At 41.6% G+C, this 25,828-nt stretch overlaps 1 protein-coding gene across 6 annotated transcripts in view; it reads left to right on the forward strand.

Annotated features, from left to right (window-relative positions):
* ADAM23 (ADAM metallopeptidase domain 23) overlaps nucleotides 1-25,828 on the forward strand; it is a 306,801-nt gene that overhangs the window by 105,390 nt on the left and 175,583 nt on the right. For all 6 annotated transcript variants that reach the window (XM_082261892.1, XM_082261893.1, XM_082261894.1 and 3 more), the window contains exon 3: nucleotides 3,218-3,294. In XM_082261892.1, the coding sequence (XP_082118018.1) occupies nucleotides 3,218-3,294 (77 nt within the window). The remainder of the gene's footprint in view (nucleotides 1-3,217; nucleotides 3,295-25,828) is intronic.

Raw genomic sequence — 25,828 nt, forward strand, 5'->3', positions numbered from 1 at the left:
GGGCCATAAGTGTGATGTCTTGGCCCACTGGAAACTCACAGCTGTTGTGTGCTGGAGCTGGAGTTGCTGGATCATGTTACAGGACCAGACCAGATTACAAAAAAGGTACGTACACAGATCTTTTTTATACAGCATATGCAGGATAGCTTAGATGAGGGGGAGGGAATAAATATAATGAGCCTGAACTAACACTTTAATTATGACAAATTGATTTAGCCCCTATTGCATATTGCTCATCAATGAAAGAAATTGAGTATAAACTGAATCTATACAAGAAAAAGAGGGGGTGCCCTTTGGGTGGGACTTTATATGAGGTATTTACAATAAGTAACCATAGCTGTAAAATGGCAATGAATGGCAGATTTTATTGATGCAGTCGTACATGGAATGTAACAACAACAATAAAATATACAGCACAATGGACATGTGACATAATAACATCAATATCAATAGTACAAATAAATAACATATGTTGAACTCATATACTGTAGAAACTCAACGCGTTTCGTGAGTCTTAGTAAGCTCACTCATCAGGAATATATATGAGATAAAATGTATCTAAAAGTAAAGCAGTAGACAGCATGTTAACCACTTGCTGACCGCTCACATGGAGCGTACTGCGGCAAAGTGGCTCGTTCCCGTCCAGCGACGTAGACCTACGTCGCTGGTCTCCTCCCCCTGTAGGCGCGCTCCCGCTGTTTTCATTCACAGCGGGAGTCGGGCCAGGGGAGGAGCGGAAGAGATCCTTTTTTGCTTTTGGACCTTGGATTTACCAAGGAATCGAGTGAGAAAATCCGCCCGCCTGTGTAAACAGAGCGGGCGGATCTCCTAAGTGACAGGGACTGACAGAACGGAGTGTTCAGCATAGCTGAACATCCGATCTGTCCTTCTGTCACTCAGTCACCTCCCCCCCCCACACGTCAGTAAGCACCAGGCATACATTAACCCCTCCCTCTCCAATAAAATTAACCCCTTCACTGCCAGTGTCATTTTTACAGTAACAGTGCATATATATAGCACTGATTACTGCAGTAATGTCACTGGTACCCCCAAAAGTGTAAAAAATGTCAGTCAAGGGTCCGATCTGTCCGCCGCAATGTCGCAGTCCCGCAAAAAAAATCGCAGATCACCGCCATTACGCGTTAAAAAAAAACACCAAAAATGACAGAAATCTTTCCCGTAGTTAGTAAACGCAATAACTTTTGCGCAAACCAATCAAAATACGCTTATCGTGATTTTTTTTACCAAACATAGGTAGCAGAAAACAAATTGGCTAAAAATTTTAAAAAAATTTGATTTTTACATTTTTTTGGGGGGGAATTTCATATAAAAAAATGTTCAAAATATTGTTATTTTTTCAAAATAAACGCTCTTTTTTTGTTTATAGCACAAAAAGTAAAAAGCGCACTGGTGATCAAATACCACTAAAAGAAAGCTCTGTTTGTGGGAAAAAAAGGACGTAAATTTCGTTTGGATATGGCGTAGCACGACCGCGCAATTGTCAGTTAAAGTCGCACAGCGCCGAATCGCAAAAAGTGGCCTGGATGTAAGACAGCAAAATCCTCCGGTGGTAAAGTGGTTAATATACATGATTGTATTAGTAAGTGTGATATTACAACATCTGTATGTGAGAACCATAATAGGAAAATCACACTCACATGTGGCCCAAAGAAAGATGGTGGATTGATGCTCCCATAAGGCGGCAGCTGCCGTAATCTAAACAAGACCATTTTATCTATTTATAAACTGAAACTGTTTTACATCAGAGAGGATCATGGTGTTGTATAGCAAATATAGACCAATCAGATATTAGTTTTACTTTGGAAGTACATTCTGTTGTTTCCTTTATAAACATTTTATTGATGCTTGGATGCTCAGGGCACATTAATCATTGTCAGCATGCATCTATTTTAGTGTATGTAAAGACATTTTTTTTTGTTTTGTTTGAGGCTTAGTAGAGGTTTGCTAAAACCCTGACAGAAGTCTTTTTTTTTTTTTTGCTGTTTGTGCTGTTTGGGAGGTTTCCCTTGACTTCTAGTAAATGAGAACAGAGTTACCCCTCCCTTTTGTTCTGGTGATAACTTTTAAAATTTTGATTTCCCATTACTTTCTGTTTTGATTTGTCACTATGATAAACACAGAGGGTTATCCCACCTGGATGGAACATAGAAAGCAATACAAGCTTGACAGGGGTGCTAATCTACCCCTACTCAAAACTACAAAGAAATGTTAGCTACTAAGTATACGCACTTTCTTTGACAATAACTCTATGAATAGTTTGCATACCTAATTAACAATTTTTTTTTTCAGAATAATAACAGGATTTTATTTGTTACACTGTTTCAATTTTTTTTTTAATATAGGCTTGCAAAGGTGCAAAATGTAAAAAAAAAACGATACCATTGATACTTTTTTTATATGATTTATGGATACCTCCGTATTTGACAATTACAGCATTAAACAGAAGGCACTACAGCCAAAAGTTGGCTTTTGATTTTTCATTGAAGCCTCCAGCCTGCATATGATTACTATACTGAACAAAATTATAAACGCAACACTTTTGTTTTTGCTCCCATTTTTCACGAGCTGAACTCAAACATCTAAGACTTTTTCTGTGTACACAAAAGGCCTATTTCTCTCAAATATTGTTCACAAATCTGAGCTTTAGGGCGCACGCCCTAATGCAACAGGCTGTGCACACCACTTATGCTGGGAAGTATTTTGATACAGATTTGGGAAAATGCGAGATGTTAATCAGCAGTAAAAAAAAAGAGACATTTTATCACTTTTTTTTTTTTCCTCCAACATATTTCAATAAAATCTTGGACTACAGTATAGAATTATCTGGGCACTGACTGTTTTTTTCTCAAGGAAGGCATCCTTTAAAAATGTTTTTTATTATTGGCTATCTTCATACACATCAGGGTTTAGATTAAGGCCTGACCCATACATAAAATAGAATAAAACATCTGACCTTGCCTATGCACTTCCTAATGGCAGAACCATAGTAGGTAGATAATCGGAGCTGTTTGGAGGATATCTTGTTTTTTTTTTTTTCCTCAATTAGAATGGGTAAGATAAGATATGAAATGATATTATAAGGCCATTGATCTACAGTGTAGACAAACTGTTAAAACAATTATTGTTCCTGTATTCCCTCCAAGTGGGTTTCATAACTGCAAATTGGAATGTAATTATATTTGATTTTCTTTTACAGGCTGTGCATCTTGCTCAAGCCAGTTTCCAGATAGAGGCCTTTGGATCCAAGTTTATCCTTGACCTATCACTAAACAAGTAAGCTTTATGAAATTTAACAGATCCTTTTCTGCTTTTGGACCTTGGATTTACCATATAAATTTTATCACGCAGTTTCTACTTTTTCCCCCGGATTACAGTGATGCTGAGGGTAGTTGTTTAGTATAATATATAATTACCAATGCTCTAAAGCAAGGGTCTTCAAACTATGGTCCTCAAGTTGTTCAGGAACTATAAATCCCATCATGTCTGTGAATGTCTGAGTTTTGCAATGCCTCATGGGATGTGTAGTTCTGCAACAGCTGGAGGGCCATAGTTTGAGTATCCCTGCTCTAAAGAGATGAGTGTGTGTGTGTGTGTTTGTAACAAGAAATGAAAGCTGAAGTTGAATTTGCTCATATTTTACCTCCCTGTTCCCCCTTCCTTCTTTCATCAGCCTTGTAATAACATTTTTAAATAAAACCATTACGTTTTTATCTTATTTTAAATGCAATAACATCATCATTCATTCTCTGTGCTTTCCTATGCAATATAGGCAGATTATAGATGGTGGTAGGGGCCAGCACCCTGCTTCAGAACTCCTTCCAAGAACCCCCTGATGCAAGCAGTAGGCTGGCTCTTGGGCATAGCTCCCAACTGTCCCTGATTTCGAGGGACTGTCCCTGATTTGGAACAAAGTCCCCCTGTCCCTCTTTCCTCCTCATTTCCTCTCATTTTGGTCTGATCTATAGAGTTGTATATAAAATGCTCTTTTTATCTTTAAAAAAGTGTTTCCCAGTGCTAAACATTTCATCCAATTTCTAAATTTCTGCATTTGTAAATTTCTAAAGCCAATATAAAGGAATAATAGTGGTTAAAAAAAAAAAAAAAAAAAAAAAAAAACTTGTGGGTTTAGCTATGCTTTTTCTTGTATAATTCTCCTTTAAGGGGGCGTGACAGGGGTGTGTGTCCTATGCCTACATCATTTTTCTAATAGGTGTCCCTCATTCCCATTTTAGAAAGTTGGGAGGTATGCTTGGGGGGGAATAATGTCAATATCAAAATGCCTTGATGGACAGATGTCAGGCTGCATTTTCATGTGATGCTGAACCTCCATTGATTGAAAAAAGTGAAATCAAATGAAAGAAAGGGGTGGGCTTCTAATATACTGCGAGAAGCTCATAGTGTGCAGTAAAATCAATTCAGTTAAAATTTCAGTACGGTTAAGGAGCCTGTAGAACTGAACAAAACTGGTAGTAAGGCTGGAATCAAGTCAGCTTTAAAATCTGCTGCCTAAATTACGCAAATTTCAGCACATTATATGTTAAAGCAGAACTCCAGCCTCTCTTTTCCTTCACCTCCATCCTCTTGCTTCCCTCCATGAAGCTCTCCTGCCTTTTTTTTATATTACTTTGTACGTGCCTTTAATTCTGTAGCTTTGTGGTCGCACTGGATATGTTACAGGGGCTTGCTCTTTCTCTCCATCAGTGGAAGTGGGTGTCCTTCCTGCTAGACTGAAGGTCGCTCACTAATAATTACATCCAGGGCAGGGATACTGTAAAGTCCAGGCAGTATGATGAAACACCTTGAGGGGGTGTGTTATTGACAGCCTGGGCTTACAGGAATGGGTTGAAGGATGCTGGCCATCGTTTAGCCCAGTATATGATCAGCAATTGGCTGTGAATATGGATGCAAAGATGTTCACTTGTGTATGAAGAGAGTGAGTTGTCCTCCAGGGGAAAGAGCCCTGAACCATAGACAGCCCCTTGACTAAGAGACCTGCACAATTAGGATGCTGGTTTCCAGTAAAATCCCAATCCAGGAGTTGCAAATCCTGGAGAAATCTCCAAAACACATTTTCTCCACTCAGAACATACATCCTAGATCCCCTCAATCTGCATAAGTAAGAACCCTGGGTGACATCTAACCCTTCTGACTGAGGGGGAGATTTACTAAAGCTGGTGCACTCAGAATCTGGTGCAGCTGTGCATGGTAGCTAATCAGCTTCTAACTTCAGCTTGTTCAATTAGGCTTTGGCAGGAAAACCTGGAAGCTGATTGGTTTCTATCCAGAGGTGCACCAGATTTTGCACTGTCCTCTTTTAGTAAATTACCCCTAAGGCTCCTTTCACACTATCCGTCCGTCGGACGGATTCCGTTTTTCCCAGCGGGGGATCGAGCCGCCGATCCCCCGCTGAGCAGGAGGATGACAGCTGTGTCTCCGCGCTGTGTGCGGAGACACAGCTGTCAGCTCCCCATGCATCTCTATGGGGGAAATCGGATGGGAACGGACCATCGGTTTGACGGATCGGATCGGATGCCAGTGGACATGTCTCCGCTGACATCTGATTACCCATAGAGATGCATGGGGGGGACCGTTCAGATCCGCCAAAAAAACGGACAGGCAGATCTGAAGAGTCCTAACTGTGACAAGGTGCAGCACAAGGCAGAGAGCTCCTAATAACAATACAAGCACTACCAATTGATCAAATATAAATATGTTTTTATTACAAAGCAAGACATGCAACTAGCAACCTTTACCCATTAAAACAATTCCTTGGCTCCACTCAAACAACATATATTTTTCCATGTGATTTAATATGGATGTTGTTAAATAAAGAAGAAAATTTCAGCATAATTTTGAGTGTTTGTAAAATTTACCATTTTGGCGCAATACATTGTAGTCAATAGGGAAGGTGAAATTAGGTTTTTTTTGGTGCTTTTTAATGGGCCAATGGGCTTTAAATGGCTTCTGAGGGTTATGGAAATGATATCTATTTCTCTGTCCTATTTGAATTGGTATTGCTGTCTGTAAGTAATAATACTTGGACAGAAAGTGAGCTGAAATATCTCTAACAGGAACATATCAACATCACAAAGAGTTAAAAGAGTTGAAAAAGTTAGAATTCAGTTGGAACTCATGTTTATAGTTAGTGATGAGCTAATTGGTTAACCTTAACAGGGACTTTCAAATAAAGAAACACCTAACAAGAGTCCTGTTCCACAATCTCCTGCTTGTAAATAGAAGCAGGGTCCGCATAGAATTCTATACATTAACAGACTAGAGGTGGATCCTATTGCTACTTCACTGTGTGCTGATCAGATTATATGCATTCACCAATGTGAATATCTGTGATTTGGTGGAGTGGATTTGCCTAGATTTCAATACTGTTTATACCCATAATGGACTGGGTTAAGTTGACTCATTTTCGGTGGTGATTTGGTGGAGTGAATTTGCCTAGATTTCATTACTGTTTATAACCATAATAGACTGAGTTAGGTTGACTCATTTTCGGGCACCTCTTTGGTTTGTAGGGTACTCACAATACCCACAAACAAAAGAGGTTCAACAAGATTCTGACTACAGTTTACAGAAAAAAAGGGGTCACGGTATGGACACCTACTTCTCCTTAGGCCCATTTGTTTTTGGGACTGATGTTCCTTTGTTCTGCTCCACTGTTCCATTGAAATCTTGTTGGTGGTATAAATGTTTTATCTGGGATTAAGAAATTAAATCAGTTCTGAGCTCACAAACTAAAATGGTATGCAACCTAAGACATTTGGGGTGTTTGATGTGCACTATGCACAGCAATCACAGCATTGCAGTGCTGTATTGATCCTGTGAAGAGTGTATCTTCAAGCAGCTTTAATATACATTGACAAACCTTGGCCGCATTGCATTGAAAATTAGTTTAGGTCTGTTTATAGGTCTATTTTAGTGTTTTGGCAGCCCACCTAATGCAACCTACTGTATGTTAATGCACAAAATCATGTTCAGTGACAACTGTGTAATTGCACTGCGTTGCACTGCACAGATGTGAAGTGGAATCACTGAGCCTAACTCAAAAATTAAGGAGGAAATTAGAAAGATTTAAATGTGGAGAATTATGGCATAGATAAGAGTCAGAAAATTTGCTAACATGCACTCTTAACAAAGAACTGGTTCTGGGTTTTTACCTTTCACTACACAGTTTCAGTTGAAATTGTAATGTGTTTATGTAGGTACTATAAAGTCAAAAAAGCAAAGGTGGTTCACAAGCGGCCTTGCCCAAGAGTGTGGAGACTTTAGGTCAGAGTCTAGGTGCTTTTTCACACTTTGCTTCACACTGATCTCAAGAGAAATCCGTATGAAGCCCTTCTTTGTAAACTGATTAATGAACTACTATACTCTGAATGACAATTGGCCTTGTACTTCTTTACTGCAACTAACTTGACTATTTTGAGAGCCTGGAAAACCCCATCTCTTAGCTTCGAAGCTATCAAAACCATATGAATGACATTATGGTCAATGAGAAATTGACAGCCATATTATCAGATAACCATGAGACATTTCTTTGGGTTTGGCAACCCTGGATTGCCCACGCACAAGCCATATTGGTTCGATGATACTCTTTTTTTCCTTTTCTTTATCTTGTTTTCCCTTCCTCTGTTTCCTCTGTCTTCTTATTATTTGGTTAGCTAGCATAATAATCTGGCCACCAGGCGTTGGCTTGGACGGTTACTCTATGTGTAACTCTCATTCATGACAATATAGAATGTTTGGTCTGACATTTTAAGGTTTATATGTATACATAATTTGACATGTGGTTTGATGTTTCTGTATTATTGAAACCTACACATTGGCTTGGACTTGGAATTTGTATACCATAAACCTTTGTGCCTTGGTTATGTATGTTCTTCCAGCCTGCACCTATACACGTTGTACTGTAACTGTCCAGTAGTTGGCCCTGTTTGTTTGACTGCACAATAATAAAACCTTTTGTAAAAGAAAAAAAAGTAAAGGTGGCTAAGAAGCTTAAACTTCCTCAAATCAAACTCTGGGTGAAAAAAAAGTCCCCTGGATGTGTTAAAAAAGCAGCTGCAGTACCCACTGGTGCCCACAGTATCTTTTTTCTGCCACTGGAGTACTCAGTCTTCCACATTAAATTACATCCAGTGCCAATTAAACCAGAAGACTGAGGACATCAAATAGGTACTGAGTATCAGGGACCTGCCCTAAAATATGCACTGCACTCACAGTATAATGATATTAGTGCAGATTTTTACATCATTGAATACTGCCCATCCCCTGGTAAGAGGAAGAAGGTCCTGTGAATTATGCAACCAGCATGAAGACATCTGGTGAAGGTAAGTATAGAATTATTTCACTTGCTGTTGTCTTTGGTTGTTTCTACCTCCATCTGGCTTCTGGGTTTCCACAATATAGTACAGTATTTCTTTGGCTTACCTTGCATCCTTTTTTCAATCTCTCATCTCACCCACTCTGTTATGCCTCACTATTATACTGTATGCGTTAGTCTATTTGTGGAGTGGAGTGGAGTGGGTTTTGAGATCTCATCCTATGTATTAGCTATTGTCTGCATGTGTTGTATGTATTATCTTTTAGCCACTTGAACTTTAAAAATATATTCACAACCCTGGAAAAGGAGCAGTCTGATGTGCCCGACTTTTATTCTTTATTATGTATAAGTATTAAAAGGAGGCAAAACATACTTACATGGAGCAGGGTGTCTAGGGGGCCTTTACATTGAAGTTTAAAAACAGTAGGTTGAACTGTACTATAGGGGGCCTTTTGGCTAAGATCAAGTGTAGTATCTGTTCTTATCAGTCGGTATGGACCTCAGCTAGTACCGGTATGAACAAAACCCGGAGCGCCTGGAGGTACCGGGGTATGGGGAGTAGGTCATCCGGGAAAGCATGTGGGGACCGCCGCCTTCTGATTTGAATGGGTTGAACTGTTCTAACCAGTTTGAAGGGAGCAAGAAAGCCGGTCTGACTGGGTGGCCGTAGTAATTGCTCCTGGATGTAATGGGCTGAGGAACAGGATGGAGATGGGAGGGCTTTCTCTCCTGGGTTTTGATTCTGGCCTTGCAAAAGTCCTGTCCCCAGTGGAAGGTAGACTCTCTCTAAGCTATCCAGGCTCCGATGTCTGCTGGTGGGGATAGGCTACACTCGGTCTGGCCGGGGGCTGAGACCGAAAAAGCCTGTGGTGTACGTGCCCCTGGGGTGGACAGCCCAGGGGTGCCTCAATTCTCACTGGTGAGGGGCAGCTCACCTGAGTTTTTGTGGCACCTTGGTCACTGCGAAAAAAACTAATTTATACCCACGCTTATGGAATAAAATAGCTAAATTATAAATCTCCAAGTGATCAAATGGTGTATAAATTCAGTGCAAAGAAATAGTATAATTATAAATGAGCAGCTGCTGCGACACTAAGAAAATCTTAGGAATGATATACAACACAAATTTAAAGCAGCGCTAGCCCTTGAATTGTATAAATAAATAAATAACACTAAGTAGCTCCTAGGTGAAAAATGTGACACTCTCAAGTAAAAAATGTGGATAATAAATTATGTTAAACAATTTTTAGAAACAACTATATATTAGATATTGTGAAAATGACAATATTTCAGTGCTAAAATACATATATGATTATAAAAAGCTGTGAAATCGTGCTAAAGTCCATAAAAAATATGAAATGATAACCCTTGGGTGATCAAAATAAGGTGCTCCGGTGCCGGTTATACAGTAAAGTGCTCCAAGGTGAAAAAGGTGCCCCTCTTGGTTCGCTACTCACCACAACGCCAATATTTAAGAGCCTCAACAGTATTGCAAATAAGCCTTGACACCAGGATAATCTCCTCTGTACGCCTTTCACTGTAAATATGGGTCCGCTTGCGCATCCACCATTGAAAGAAATAAAGGGCGTATATAGTGAAGTATGTACGTATGAGTTTATTTCTGTTTAGCAGCCAAATGCATACTTACAGCAAGTACAAGATAATTAGGCATGTACAAAGTAGTGCCTCGTGGTTACGCCGCTCGGGGTGCGTTCCACGGGCAGGAAGTGATGGACCGGAAGTGATGTGCCGCTCCGTGCGTGACAGGAAGTGCATCACCCAAGGGTTATCATTTCATATTTTTTATGGACTTTAGCACGATTTCACAGCTTTTTATAATCATATATGTATTTTAGCACTGAAATATTGTCATTTTCACAATATCTAATATATAGTTGTTTCTAAAAATTGTTTGACATAATTTATTATCCACATTTTTTACTTGAGAGTGTCACATTTTTCACCTAGGAGCTACTTAGTGTTATTTATTTATTTATACAATTCAAGGGCTAGCGCTGCTTTAAATTTGTGTTGTATACCTTGGTCACTGCACCATCACACTTTTTCTGCACCTGCCTCTTGGGGCGGGCCTTTTGGCCAGCACCAGAGGAATTTTTTATTCCTGGCCGGGGGGCCTGTCAAGGTCTTGCACTTTGGCACTTTGGCACTTCTCCACTTCCCTTTTCCCCACTCTGTTTTTCTTTGTCGTGTGTTCACATTTGTCCCTTTTTGGTTGTACTGTCACTTGCACGACTGGTATGGCGTAGGTCCTCGGGCCTGTCCTGAAAGTCTTTGGGGGGGGGGGGGTGGATATGGCCTTCTGGCTCTCATGGGGTCTCCCTTCGGGGGAGCCCCACCAAGTACTTGGGGTGGGCTGTTTCGGCAGTCCCCCTGGAGAACGGGGTCTGCCTAGCTTCAGCTGGGAGGACCAAAGTGAGTACCTCAGTCCCTGTCAGGAGCTTCGCACCCCGGGGGATCAGGGTCAGGGCCCTTCCTCTTTGGAGGAGGGCTATGTGTACACCTTGTGCACTTTTTGTGTGTCTCACGTTTTGCATGTGTGCACTTTTTTATGCACCGGGTGTAAGTCTTTTAAATGTGTGTTTCACACACCACAGGCTTTAAAAAAAAAAAAAATAGGGGGGCCTACCACTAAAACCAGACATCACTTTTAAAATTAGTCATAATGTAATTTCCTCATATATCACTAAATAAGTTGAATGTAACTGTCTACACTTACACATTAACAAAAAGATGCCCCGGATTTTTCATTGTGCCCCAATACATTAATGAGGCAGGAACAAATGGAAAACTTTCTTAAGGGTTAATTAGTCAGTAGATTAATGTATGTAAGGATTCTTCATTGGAGGAATGCATGACTTGACTATATCCCCTGATAAACAAACTCTGAAGTACAGCATATGTTTACACAGTCCCCGATGGGGGGTATTATCACTTAGCAGGCAAAATGTTGTCAAGTGTTGAGTGATAACATCATTATGCAGTCTGAAATAGATCAAAAAATTTTACTGCTCCTGTCTCCAGTTATTCTGGCTAGAGGTCCTGTCAATTTTCAATTTAATAAACAATGTAAAAAAATGTTTAGGTATGTTTTTTTTTAATGCTCGGTTACATTGGTCCATCTTGGACCATTGTAAGTATGCATATCTCATACCTGATTGATCATTATGTAAGCTGCAAATCTCTGTAGTAGTTGTCAGCAGCAGTCTCCAGGGTCCAGTGCCTAGTGGCTGCAATTCTGCTTATTAACAACAGGGGGTCCCTTGCTTGGCACTGCCACCATTTAGAGAAAGTCCTGTATTTTTTCAATGAATACAAGGAATTCTCTGACTAGAAGATATGACGGTCATGTCATCACTGCACTGCCTCTCCACATCATCCAACCAGAGATTGCCTTGCTATGAGTAAGGCCACATTGGCCGAAACGCATTAGCATTGTTTTACTGTATACACTTGTGTAGCCAATAAAGATTTTCAACGTTTGAGTCCACTGAGTTTTTGGCTTATTTCTATCAATGTTAAAAACACCTTGTATGCATTGAAAAAATGGGGGCAGTGCCAAGAAAGCATCCTCCTGTGGTTATTATGCAGAATTGCAGCTGCTGGGCACTGGACCCAGAAGACTGCTGCTCTCATTGTAGTAGCGGCAACTACTACAGTGATTGGCAGCTTACATAGGGATCATTCAGGTATGAGATAAGCTTATTAGCACTATAACCGCCCAATAAAAGCCATATCTTAATGTCAGCTTTCAACAGAAATAATTCTTAAAATTATGTTTTATTGGCATTAGTAGTCAAACAGCAGGGGTTCTTAACCTTTTTACAATTACATACCATTAATAGATTGCTGAATATCTTCCCATACCTCCTACTCCAAACTGCTAAAATAATTGGCATCATCAGACCTATTAGTTACAAGAATTACCTAAACATATGTCAATAGCTGTGTTCCAACACATTATGTATGTATTATGTATGTTTTTTTGAAATTTAGGATTTTTTTTCAAATACTATGTAGTAATTACGGTAACTATTTTGTATGTTATATTCTTTCATCAGCATGTGTGAGCATTATCCAAATTAAATACTCCTGTGGAAGCTATATATATATACAGCAAAACATGTCGAGGAATTGTTTGGGGTATTGTCTTAACAAGAATGAGAATTTTTCTTAAATCTGATTTTATAATAATTTTTCATAATAAAATATTGATTATTTTAATATAATGTGTTTGTTTATCTATTTGCACCTTAAAAGCCCCTAAAAATCCTTGGAAACAATTTTGTAATTATTTCAGGGTGTGGTGCAAATGGATCTTTTGGCACACTCATCTACATCAATATATTCCAATACATTAAGTTTATTTCTCCCCTTTGATCTCAGATTGGATAATGCGGAGAATCCTGTCTCATTTGTTTTTTATTATTCAGAGATTGAGTTTGTACCACCATTTTTGTCAATATAGATACCCCCAGTTAAGAGCGTCTGTCTTACAGGAACAGAGGCTAACCACTCAATAACTCGAACAAAAGGACCTTTGCACATTTTCTGCTTGGATAGTTTATTTATAACATATCACCTTGAAGTATTCATAGACATTTTATGTACAGAACATATTAAACTTGATAGTGAGTAGAGTGGTCTAAAAGTAGCATGTTAAAATAGCAAGGTGTGTCAAAACATCTAGATACTCTCCTTGCCATGGTGCTTTCAAATTAACATTGGAGTTTCTTGTGCCAACACTGTCATGGAGTAGCTAAATTCTGCATGTGGACCACTAAGGAATAGTTGTGGAAAAATAATCTTACGTTTTATAAGCTGGAGCTGTAGAAAGGGAATACTTTGCTGACTCAACATTTGCTCATTCCATTGTCTTGTTTCAGCATGTTTAAATAATAATGGATCAGCAAAATGGGATAATTAGCTCAGAATAATGATGCAGCTTGGTTGGGTAATAGAAGCACTATTTATTTACAATAGTGTGTTAAATTGCCTACCTACAAAACAGGTGAAAGTAAATTTCCTCCTGGAACGATACAGGACATGATTTATTTTAAAAGTAGTAGTTTTGTATATACACTGCTCAAAAAAATTAAAGGAACACTTTGAAAACACATAGAGTCTCAATGGTAAAAAAGATCATGCTGGATACTGATATGGACTGGGTAATGTGTTAGGATAGAAAGGATGCCACATTGTTTGATTGAAATGAAAATGATCAACCTAGAGAGGGCTGATTTCTAAGACACCCCGAAAATCAAAGTGAAAAAATGATGCAGCAGGCTAGTCCATTTTACTGAAATTTCATTGCAGCAACTTAAAATGGTACTCAGTAGTTTGTATGGCCCCCATGTGCTTGTATGCATGCTTGCCAACATCTAGGCATGCTCCTAATGAGACGACAGATGGTGTGCTTGGGGAATTTCCTCTTAGATCTGGACCAGGGCATCACTGAGCTCCTGAACAGACTGAGGTGCAACCTGGTGGTGTCGGATGAACAAAACATAATGTCCCAGAGGTGCTCTATTGGATTTAGGTCATTCAAGCGTGGGGGCCATTCAGTGGTATCAATTTCTTCATCCTCCAGCAACTGGTTGCATACTCTCGCTACTTAAGGCCGGGCATTGTCATGCACCAGGAGGAACCCAGGACCCACTGCACCAGCGTAGGGTCTGACAATGGATCTAAGGATTTCATCCTGATACCTAATGGCAGTCAGGGTGCCATTGTCTAGCCTGTAGAGGTCTGTGCGTCCTTCCATAGTTTTGCCTCCCCAGACCATCACTGACCCACCACCAAACCGGTCATGCTGAACGATGTTACAGGCAGCATAACGTTCTCCACCACTTCTCCAGACCCTTCACATCTGTCACGTGCTCTCATCTGTGAAAAGCACAAGGCGTCTGTGGTAGACCTGCCAATTCTGGTGTTCAATGGCAAATACCAATCAAGCTCCGCAGTGCCAGGCAGTGAGCACAGGGCCCAATAGAGGACGTCAGGCCCTCGGCCACCCTCATGAAGTCGGTTTCTAATTGTTTGGTCAGAGACATTCACACAAGTGGCCTTGTGGAGGTAATTTTGTAGGGCTCTAGCAGTGCTCATCGTGTTCCTTCTTGCACTAAAGAGCAGATTCTAGTCCTGCTTCTACGACCTTGTCCAGCTTTTCTAGTGTACCTGCCTGTCTCCTGGTATCTCCTCCATGCTCTTGAGCCTGTGCTGGGAGACACAGAAAACCTCTTTGCAATGGCACGTATTGATGTGCCATGCTGGAGGAGTTGGACTGCCAGTGCAACCTCTATAAGCTCCATGTATCCCCTCATGCTACAGTAGTGACACCGACCTTAGCCAAATGCTAAACTAATGAAAGACAGTCAGAAAAGATGAGTAGGGGAAAAAATTGTCAGTGGCCTCAACCTGTATAATCATTTCTGTTTTGTCTCATTGTTGCCCATCTAGTGCACCTGTTGTTAATTTCATTAATACCAAAGCAGCTTAAACTGATTAACAACCCCCTCTGCTACTTAACTGACCAGATCAATATCCCAGGAGTTTGTTTGACTTGATGCTATACTCTGATTAAAAAGTGTTCCTTTTATTTTTTTGAGCAGTGGTATAATTGTTACTTTAAGCCCGCAGTCACACTACCGCGGCACGACTCTGTACTACTTCGGGGACGACTTTTGAAGTACCGTGCACCACGACTTTGGGGCGACTTGCACGGACTTCATATAATGAATGTCTATGCAAGTCGTTCTGAGGTCGCCCCGAAGTAGTACAGGACCCTTTTTCCAAGTCGGAGCGACTTGTGTCCTATTAGAACGGGTCCTGTAGCAGTCAATGGACCACGAGGGACCGCGACTTTTCAGGCTGACAAAGTCGCCTGACAAGTCGCGTTAGTGTGAATGGACTCTAATGCTCAGGGCAAAAAAAGGATTTTTGGTTGTTTAATAAATATGAAACATTGCATAGAGAAAGATTTTAATTTTACATGGAGCTCTAGTCTCCTTTTTACATGTTCCTCCTTACCTTTCATTGAAAAAACTAAATTTGTACACGCAACTAAATGAGTCATAGTAGTAATTTGTCCTCTTCACCCCTTAGGATGTTTTAAACAGAGACAATAGGGTTGATTGAAGGGGAAATTTGCCTTTTGCATGAGACTGTTCCGCGGAGCTAAGCACATTTGGTGAAATTTCACTTTGCAAAGAATATCCCACAACATGCAAGGACAATTTAAAAAAAGAATTAATTTTCACTTGCACATGTTTGGATGATGAAAATCTTCAAACGGCTCTGCTCTGCTTCATGGGCCCCTTTCATACAGGCGCCTGAGCAGGCAGATGACAGGCCCGTTTCCGCTCATTGCGCAGAGCCGAGATGGACACATTCCCGCTCCTCTCGATGGGAAGATCAGGTGAAAATATCTGACCCGATCTGCCAGACGAATGGAAAATAGGACCATCCTCCATCTGGATTTTGCAGACATCCGCTGCTCCATTGGAGTGAATGGAAGGTCCGATCAGGTCCGCCTAAAAAAAAACTGACAGGGGCACCTGATCAGACAGCCCATGTGAAAGGGCCCACAAATTTTGATGCAACTTTGCATAGAAAACTCTGCATAGAAAACAATCAGCTTCCAGGCTTTATTAAGCAAGTTGAAGTTAGAAGCTGATTGGATAGCTGCACCAGATTTTGCATTCTCCGGTTATAGTAAATCCTCCCCCTTGTACCTTGACATCTTGTATAATGCCCCTTTTACACAGGCGTTCTGTTTTTTTTATCAGTTTGGTCAAGTTTTTTTTAAAGAAAACTGGATTTAGTTTACATCAGTTTTTCATCAGGTTTTACATGTTTTTTTACAACCACTACCAATGCAAAAATGAATGCAAAAACGTACCGTTTGTCCGTTTACATCAATTTTTTGTCCGTTCCTTTTTTCAAATGAAAGAATAATAGGGCTTTTTTCCATTTCACAAAAACAGATGTTAACTGGGGCGGATGTTAGTGGATTTCAGCGGATGATTATCCGCTGATATCCATTTGCCCATAGGAATACATTGGTGTCCATTTTTCATTCATCAATTGATGGATAAAAAAACAGACAAACAGAACGCCCGATTGAAAGGGGCATATGTAAGACCAACAGACACAGCAGTGGCTACATCCTTCCAATCTATGGTTGAGGATGAAGCATCAGCATGGAGGTTGCTTTATCGGCTTCCACCCCCTGAAAAGTTGTCCGTGTGTTCTTCTAATGCTGGGTTGCACAGGAAGTCCCATGATCGTACAAATGAATCAAACCCCCCCCCCCCATCCTTTTTGACCCCTAGGGCTAGGCAGTCCTCACTGATGCAGAGAACAGTGCTGACATGATTACATCAGCACCACTCTCTATAGGGCCATGGCTCCCTGAATTCATATTTGGGCATCATTCAAACCAGAAGACCTAGGCTATCTTTTTGGCCAAGATGAGCATGGGACTGCTCCAGATTAAAGCTGAGCATTGAAACCACCAAGCCTTATCCTGTTACATAAATAGGTAAAACAAAAGTAAAATTTAATGCCTTGACACATAATTCCAGGCATACACAGGCCCATCTTACCAAATGGGCACGCTGGGCAGTTGCTTGGGGGCCGCACTTGCTGGGGAGGGCTCAGCGCCAGCCAAGCATTAGACCCGATTCCTGTGTGCATCCCGCCGCCGAACTTAGCAGGTGTCAAGCGCCTGTTGGCCCTGCGCTGCTGTCAGGCCACTTGGGCCGTGGAGGGGGAGCCCACAACTGCAGGAATGCCTGTCTGCCTCCATGCAAATAGGCACACACAGGACAGTTGAGAGTGACTCCCGTTCGTGTGTGTGTTCACTGGACTCAGCCACCCAACTTGGAAGCTGTCATTAGCCTGGCACTTCTTTACCAATAAATATTGACTCATGGAAAATTTGCATTTTTATTTTCGTAGGTGATTGTGTAGGCAGGGCCCCAGTGCACTGCATTGCCCGGGGCCCTTTAATGCTCTTAAGATGGCACTGGGTATACAAGTTTATTGAAATGTGCTGCATAACAAATAGTTAACTGTCTAGGTTTGCTGTGTTCTCTTTAATGCACTTTCATTTAAACTGGATTATACATCTCTCACTATAATTTTGGCTGCTTTGGCTATGAGAGCTGTGGTTCTCATGCATAAAAACCACAGTGTCTTTAATACACCCCCCCTCCCAATCCCCTTTTCCGTTTACTGAACACCCTTTATTCTGTGAACTATACCATAAAATCATGAGAATTTGTCACATTTTAATAAAAAGCACTATCAACATAGAAACAAGTGTATCATTTTTATTGAAATATATTAAACCCATGTAAAAATCTTTATCTATTGAGTGCAGTGTTTAGACACAAGTCTTGTGTGTTTTGTAGATTGGATGTCTAAGGTCCATTAAGATCCATTGAATAGGATTCCATAACCTAGAGCATTGTTATTTAGTAGAATACTAAAGCCATTAACCAGCTCTTCCTTAAAAGCCTTCATTAGATGCCAAGAGCTCAATCATCTACAGACTAAATATTTCTATTTTAGGTAAGACTAGGAGAAGACTGTTTATTACCAAAAGTTTTCAGTAGAAAAGAGACGCTTATGACACTCCATTCATCATTCACAAAAACACAGTTTGTAATGTAGTGGTTCATCTGTGATTGATAGCAACAAGGTGGGTACTGCAACCCTATCCCTTGGGACCACTGCTTTGATACCATATGGCACTTTTCCACTGCAAGTACCGGCTCGTACCGGCTCGGCTCTACTCGGCCCTGCTTGGCCTGGTTTGCTTTTCCACTGCTGGTACCGCATGGTATAGTGTCGGAACGGTTCGGTACGGTACGGTATAGGTTTGCTTTTCCACTAAAGTAGTACTAAAGTTAAGTGGGTGGGATAACAACGGGGTGGGTGGGATTCTCTGACCAATCAGTGGCTAGTAGTGACTGCATGCAAAGGATTGTGGGATATGGTACCAGTTTGGTACCTGTTGGAACCACAATCGAGTAGGTACTGTTTTTTCAGAGCCGTACCGTACCGTACCGTTCGGTTCCATGCAGTGGAAAAGCAAACCTATACCGTACCGTACCGAACCGTTCCGAACCTATACCATGCGGTACCAGCAGTGGAAAAGCACAAAAGCGTGCCGAACCGGTACGGTTCCATGCAGTGGAAAAGCGCCATTAGATCTTGATATTTAAATATTGTGCCTCTGATAATGGTTAAATTGAAAAAATATTTACAACAGCCAAGTGCATAAGCTGCCTGTAGGATGATAAACTTCACCTTTATAAAGTGTGAAGGGAGGCCACCTTAGACAATAGGGAGCTGAGAAGAATGGAAAGGATTGGGTTGCAGCAGGGCTGCCAATAAGGGGATACCACTGGACCTACTGTGCCCAGACAGCTGAGCAGAAGGAACGGGATCCTGGACAGGAGAGGGGTGATGGGTATGATGGGGAGGCGTTTACAGGAACCAATTCCCTGTAGTTCCCACCTGCAGTAGCTGAAAGCTGGCTTCTCCTCCTTTCCCTCCTGCTGGCTTTCAGATGCCCAGGCCCCACTGCTCCCCCCCCCCCCCAGCCAGCTTCCCTTCCTTTCCCTCTCTCTGCTGGGAGGGGCACAGGGGGATCCTTTCAGGATGGAAAGTGGTGTGGGGCGGGAACAAATGTTTTACTTCTTAGCCACTTCCTTTTATGAATAAACACCCGGTACCAATCGGTACCAATCACTCACTGTATTTATTCATGACTGAAGCATAGTAAGCAGTGTTGTTTATGCTTCAGTCTGTGAATGAACCGTTCATTCATTCTGAGGCTGCAGAGACTGAGATTAAGGACTGTGTCCTCAATCAATTTCTCTGTTTTAAAAGTGAGGCATCAGGGGCCTGTTTAGACCCTTGATATTTCACCAAAGCCCCCCCCCCCCCCCATCCCCAACAGGACTGTTAAAAAAAATGTAAAAAAAATATATTAAATACAATTGTAAAAATAATAAAAAAGTAAAGTACAAAACAGTCAATGGCTCATTCAAATGGGTTCTCTGACTCATACAGTGTTAAATAATGGTTTGTTTGTGCTGGAACCACCTAATACTCTATGGGGACACAGCGGCTTTACAAACATAGCCACAGGTCCTAATTTGACTAATTTGTGCCGCTGCGGGTGAATGGCCCCGAATGCACACTGTCTATGTTCAGGCGATACACCTGCACCAGCACATCTACCAAATTAGGACCCGCAGCTTTGCCCCATAGCAAAACATAGGCTACCTGCACACAGCTCCAGTCTCTGAAAACAAACACAGCTTCTGACTATACAAACCACAGCGGCATGTCCCAAGACCTCATTTACACACAGAGATTTATTTATTTATTAACCCAATACTGTTTTATCTATTAAATGTAGCAGGAATTTTGTAAGTTATGTAGCAGAGGCATAACTAGAACCAATAGGGTCCTGGTGCAAGAAACTATGAAGGGCCCCCCTAACCCCCAGCCAAGGCCCTTCCCACTGATCCCGGGGCCTGAGAGCAGCAGGACCTGGATAGGAGAGGTGGCGAAGGGGAACATATAGAGGAGCAAATCTCCTCCATTTTCCTCCTGCAGCCTCTGAATGCCTATGGGAGGGAGAGGAGGAGAAGCTGGCTTTTAGCAGCTGCAGGAGCAAAATGGATGCATTTTTTTCCCTCTATATGCTGCCCTCCCTATCCAGGTGTACAGGGGCAACACATGGGCCATTGAAATTGTGACCCCTGTAGTTACACCCCTGAGGTGAGTGGCAGCAGTGGTGGTTGGGTGGGGATGGAATCAGTGGCAGCTGTGGTGGTGGGGGATGGGATGATTGGCAGTGTCACTCACTTGCAGATCACTTGGTTCCCCCTCCTTGCACAGTGGGGAGCTCCTCCCCCTTCACTCTACTGGGATGGCCCGGGTCAGCTGATTTCCTCTTTCTCTGAGTCCCGACATTGCATCTCCCTACCCAACTGAACTCAATGGGTGGGCAGAGAGGATGGGTGGGGCCCGTGTGCCTGTGAGTGTGGGCGGAGAGGATGGGAGGGGGCTGTGTGCCTGTGAGAGTGCACAAAAATGACCAGTGCACTAACTCCCGGGTGGCGGCGGGCCCCCCTGCAGTGGTGGAACGCCAGGGCTCCATCGCAAGTGCGACTGCTGCGGCACTGGTAGTTCCGCTATTTTTATGTACTGTTTTTGTCCGCTAATAATTTTATTATATTTTTAGCAAAAATATAATTTTGATATTTCCTGAAGGGGTCGGGGGTGGGGGGTAGGCTGTACGGGGCCCCGTGATTTCTAACAGCGGCACTGGACTGCAGCATGACTATGAGGGTTGTGTATGAGAGTCACTGTATGCTTTATAGAATCCTCAGATTTTCAGGAAATTGCAGTTGCACTGTAAATAAAAAAGTGTTCAAGCAAGCATCAGAAGGTGTCTAGTTTATTGACCCATGACCAGGAACTTTGAAATGTACACAGTTGCATTTTATTCTTAGCATCTTTCGATTACACTTTATTGAAACTCCTTAAAATGCAGTTACAACATTCATTAGCCGGACAAGAGAACTCTGACGTGATTAAAATTTGTGGTGTTTAATTATTATTACTCATTGCTACGGAATTGTCCCCAGACGTCTGCTGCTGGTGCCGGGAAACTGACACTTCAAAAAATGTCAGTTTCCCATATCCTCCGAAGCTCTGCCATGTCCCAACTGCAATGAAATAAAGTTAATTCTTGTGGGATTTCAAAGGTGCAGCTTTCCTGTGAGGCAGCAGTGAAGTGATTGTAATCTGGGGCCCAGTCTAAAAATGTTTCCTTTTTCTAATAAAAGCTTTATGTTTGGCAGCCTTTTAAAGTGTCTTGTATTTGGAGGGTAGGGGCTGCCAGTAAAGCAGAATTAGCATTTTTTGTACAAGGTCTGCTTTAGGAAACCAAGCTGTACCAGGAACTTCTGCAGTAGAAGTTAAAGTGGTTGTAAACCCTTACATATACCCACTGAAGTATTTAGCTTCAGATGACACACAGCGATGAAGCAAATACTCCCGCATAAGTTGTACTTGTTTATCTGCAGCCTTTTAGCCTGTACAGCAAGGGTCTTCAAACTATGGCCCTCCAGCTGTTCAGGAACTACGATTCCCATCATGCCTAGTCATGTCTGTGAATGTCAGAGTTTTACAATGCTTCATGGGATGTCTAGTTCTGCAACAGCTGGAGGGCCGTGGTTTGGGGATCTCTGCTCTACAGCTTTCTAAACTTTGTACCTGTTTATCTGCCGCCTTTGTCTTCTAAAGTTTTTTAAAGCACACAGATCAAAGGCTATTTCTGTGCTTTCAGCAGGTAGGGGACAAAGATCATATGTCACACCTTGGAAAGCAGTGTAAGCTGAGGTCTGAGTGAAGGGAAAAGGCACGCCTCCCTCTACACAGGCTAATAGGAAAGCACGTATAGCTAAGGCTGTCAATCACCTTCTGTGTGCTGAGAGGGAAAGCGAGGCCGGGATTTCTTTTTTTTTTTTCTTTTTTTTTAAATAAATTATTTTTATTGATAAAAGAAGTTACAAAACAGAGCCTCTGGGCATACCCCAGCTCACAGTAGTACAACACAAAAACAAAAAACAGAAAAATAGCAGTAGAGCACACAACATCCTCGCTAACAAAATAGCACTAACCACTGTAAATAGCACTCAAGGGTGATTGGCAATCATGGCAGTTATAAGATATCAGGAATACATGTGTTGGAAGGGTACCTGTCTTGGAGGAGGCCCCTTTTTGATTGATTACAGCATATATCCATACTGAAAAAATCCCAGAAAGGGTACCAAAGGAAAAAAAAATAAAAACGGAGTACAGAAAATGAATCCCAGAGTAAGACTGTAGCTATCCTATTAGAAGAAATCCACACCAATGGATTCTTAGGGTGTCCTTCCCTCCTTTTATCCAGGGTTAGTATCAACAATAGAAGGTGACTCACTCAAACTCCATATTTTATGAAACTTTTTTGGACATCCCCTGGAGGAATAAGTCATAAGTCAGTGAGATAACTAACACTTTCCAACAATTAGAATAGTAGCGGGGGATGATCACCTTTCCACTTCAAAACCATGGCTTTTCTGTCATAGAAGAGCAACAGCAATGTCCTAATCGCTCTAGTAGATGCCAAGGCATTGACTAGATCGAGCAAGCACACGTCCACTAGTGGTCAACAAATGGATTAAATGCTAGGACGTCCAACCAAAACTCACTAATGCGAGGGCAATGGCAAAATATATGAAAAAAATCTGCTGGGTGGCTTTGCAGCATCAGCAGTTATGGGGCACCCCATGATATATTCTGTGTAGTCTAGATAGTGTTAAGTAGAGCATATGTTATCATTTAAATTGTATTAGCTTGTCTCTTGTTGCCACTACTTGAGAAAGGGGGTATTCCCAGACATCTTCCCAGTCCTCTCCATCCATTTCTGCCAACTTTGCCCACCACCTCGAGTGCAAAGAGTCAAGAACAACATGAACTGAGGGTGACAGGACCTTATAAATGACCAATAAGGCTTTTTTCAAGAAGGGGTTACATAGAAGAGACTCCAAATTATCAGCTATTAAATGAATTGGATCTGTACCAAATTGTGAACGAAAGGCATGGTGAAATTGCAGAAATCAAAGTGGGAATTTGGAAGGTCATATTGGATTTTTAAATGATTAAAGGTGATCAGGGATCTCCTATCACATATGTTGTCTAATTATTTAATACCCTTTGAGGCCCAGATCGAAGGATCAGGAAGGGTCTCAAATTCTGACAGTGTAGGATTGTACCATAGTGGTGTGTAGGGAGACCAAAAGGCAGAGGTCGAGGAGAGTTTAGGCATTGTCAAATGGCAAGTCCTAATGACTGCTCTCATTAACAGGTAAGAAAAAGAAATACGGTCCGCTCACCCCTGGTATAACACCAGAGGCAGCTCTCATACTACCGTTTGGTTGCAGGTTAGCAAAGAACTTCCTGTTCTTGTCTCCTGAGTCCTGACCCAAAAAGTTTCCCTGCAAAGGCCCTGGCATCCAAATGAGCAATAGTGGTGAAATGCAGCCTCAAATCCCATCTAAATTGTTCTAAGTGAGGATCATTTTCCAGGGTCGCCGACACCACAAAGACAGCCATGGCCTCCATTTCTTGTCCCTCAAGCTGTGTAGTCTGAGAGGAATATTCTTTACATGTTGCTTTAATTACGAAGATGTACTCATCTCTGGTAGTGGCCTTGTATGCCTCCCAAACCATAGCCAAGGAGGCAGATTCCTTGTTCAGAGTCCAGAAATTGGATAGGTTTTCGCCAACCTTGACCTGTGTTCTGAATCCACCCGGGGGCTAGTCTACAATAACCGGGGTCTCGCTGATCTCCAACCCCAAGACAAGCTTGAGGGGAGAGTGATCAAACAGTCCCCTCGGCAGGTAGGACCCAGACTCCACATAGGCCAAGACAGAGGAGGTCCCAAGCATTAAATCAATACGTGAACCAGATCTATGAGGGGCAGAGAGATGGGAGTAAAATCTATTCTTCAGGTGTTTCCAGTGTCAAATCTCCGTGAGCAGGAAAGCATCTGCCCAACCCACTAGATTCGGATTTGCACCCCTATTAGGATTGGAGGTATCTAAAACATCATCTTGTATGGCATTAAAATCACCTCTTACTACTACTACACAGGCAGATAGAGAGCCAACTTTTCCTGAATGGGGTGAAGGATGGTAGGATCAAAGGGAGGTGGAGGATTTACATTAATAAATCCCAAATTGCTTTAACCACATCCCCTAAAAGCACATACCTGTTCATCATTTTGAGGAAGTGGTTGTACCGGACTGATGCCTGCAGCTAGAGGCATCTCTCCGTTACCGTTTTTACAGCAAACAGTTGGCTTTCATGTGATAACAACCGATGCGGCTAAGCAGCCGCTCAGCCGTTATCACAAGCAGTGGTTGGGGGCCCAGGTTCACTCTGCCTGGGTCTCCTGTCCCCCTGGGAGACCCGAGCCACCAGCCGGCATGTCCATGGCCATAGTATTTAAAAACGCAAATTTTGGCATTTTAAATACTTTCAAGTGCAGAGGAGGGGTTTGGGGTCTTTTAGACTCCAGATCCCTCCATAAAGAGTACCTGTCACTGCCTATTACTGTCACAAGGGATGTTTACATTCCTTGTGACAGCAATAAAAGTGATCATATTTTTTATTTTTTTTTTTAGAGGGACAGATTAAAAAAAAAGAGAAAATAAAATAAAAAATAAAATTTTTTTAGCGCCCCCCTGTCCCCAGTGTTCAAATCCTACATGTGAGGTATCGCCGCGATCGTTAGAGCGAGTGCAATCATTTTAACAAAAGGCCTCCTCTGTACTTCTAAACTAGTGACCGTTAAAATTTTTTAAAACTTCGACTATGGAGATTTTTAAGTACCGTAGTTTGTCGCCATTCCATGAGTGCGTGCAATTATAAAGTGTAACATGTTAGGTATCTATTTACTTGGCAAAAAATAGTCTTTCACTATATACAAAATATTGGGCTAACTTTACTGTTTTTTTTTTTAATTCAGTGAAGTGTATTTTTTCCTAAGAAATTGCGTTTGAAAGACTGCTGCGCAAATACCGTGTGACATAAAATATTGCAATGACCGCCATTTTATTCTACAGAGACTCTACTAAAATATATAATGTTTGGGGTTCTTAGTCATTTTCTAGCAAAAAAAACTGATTTTAATTTGTAAGCAAGAAATGTCAGAAATAGGCCTGGCCTTTAAGTGATTAAACTCTAGAAATAAAATAATATATCAACCCCCAGGGTCAGTCATGACCTTCATGACTGTGTATGGTAAATATTTAATTAGGAGGATGGCAACCCCTGTAGCATAGGCTGAATTGGAGGCATTGAAACCCTGTTTAACCCAGGCCTTGTGGAGGGCCAGGATTTTATTACCCATAACATGGGTTTCCTGTAGGAATAGGATGAATGGTTTATGGGTCTGCAAATACTTGAAAATCAAGGAACATTTGATTTTATCATTAGGACCCTTAATGTTCCATGAAATTAACTATTAAGCCATATTCAAAGGAAATGAGACATGGTTCAGGAAGATCAGGTAGAGCCCAACAGGCCCTCCAGGGAAGCCTGGAAAAGGGGTTGCCATTTCTCAAATATGAAAATCTAGAAATCCTCCAAAAGAAAAAACTGCCTGAAAGGATGCAAGGAAGTTGAGCAAAAGAGAACACCCCAACAAATCAAACTCCCTACCATGAAGCTTAACAGCAAACATAAACTAGCTATTACAGTTTTATTCCCAAAACATAGTGCAAACTATGTCCACTAGGTGGCAGAGTCCTCCTCCAAATCCAGGCTCCCAGTGGACTAACTCCAGTGAAGTGAGAGGTGAAAAGAGAACAATTGTA

The sequence above is a fragment of the Pelophylax lessonae genome, assembly GCF_965119305.1.
Source record: "Pelophylax lessonae genome assembly, chromosome: 6".
Taxonomy (NCBI): domain Eukaryota; kingdom Metazoa; phylum Chordata; class Amphibia; order Anura; family Ranidae; genus Pelophylax; species Pelophylax lessonae.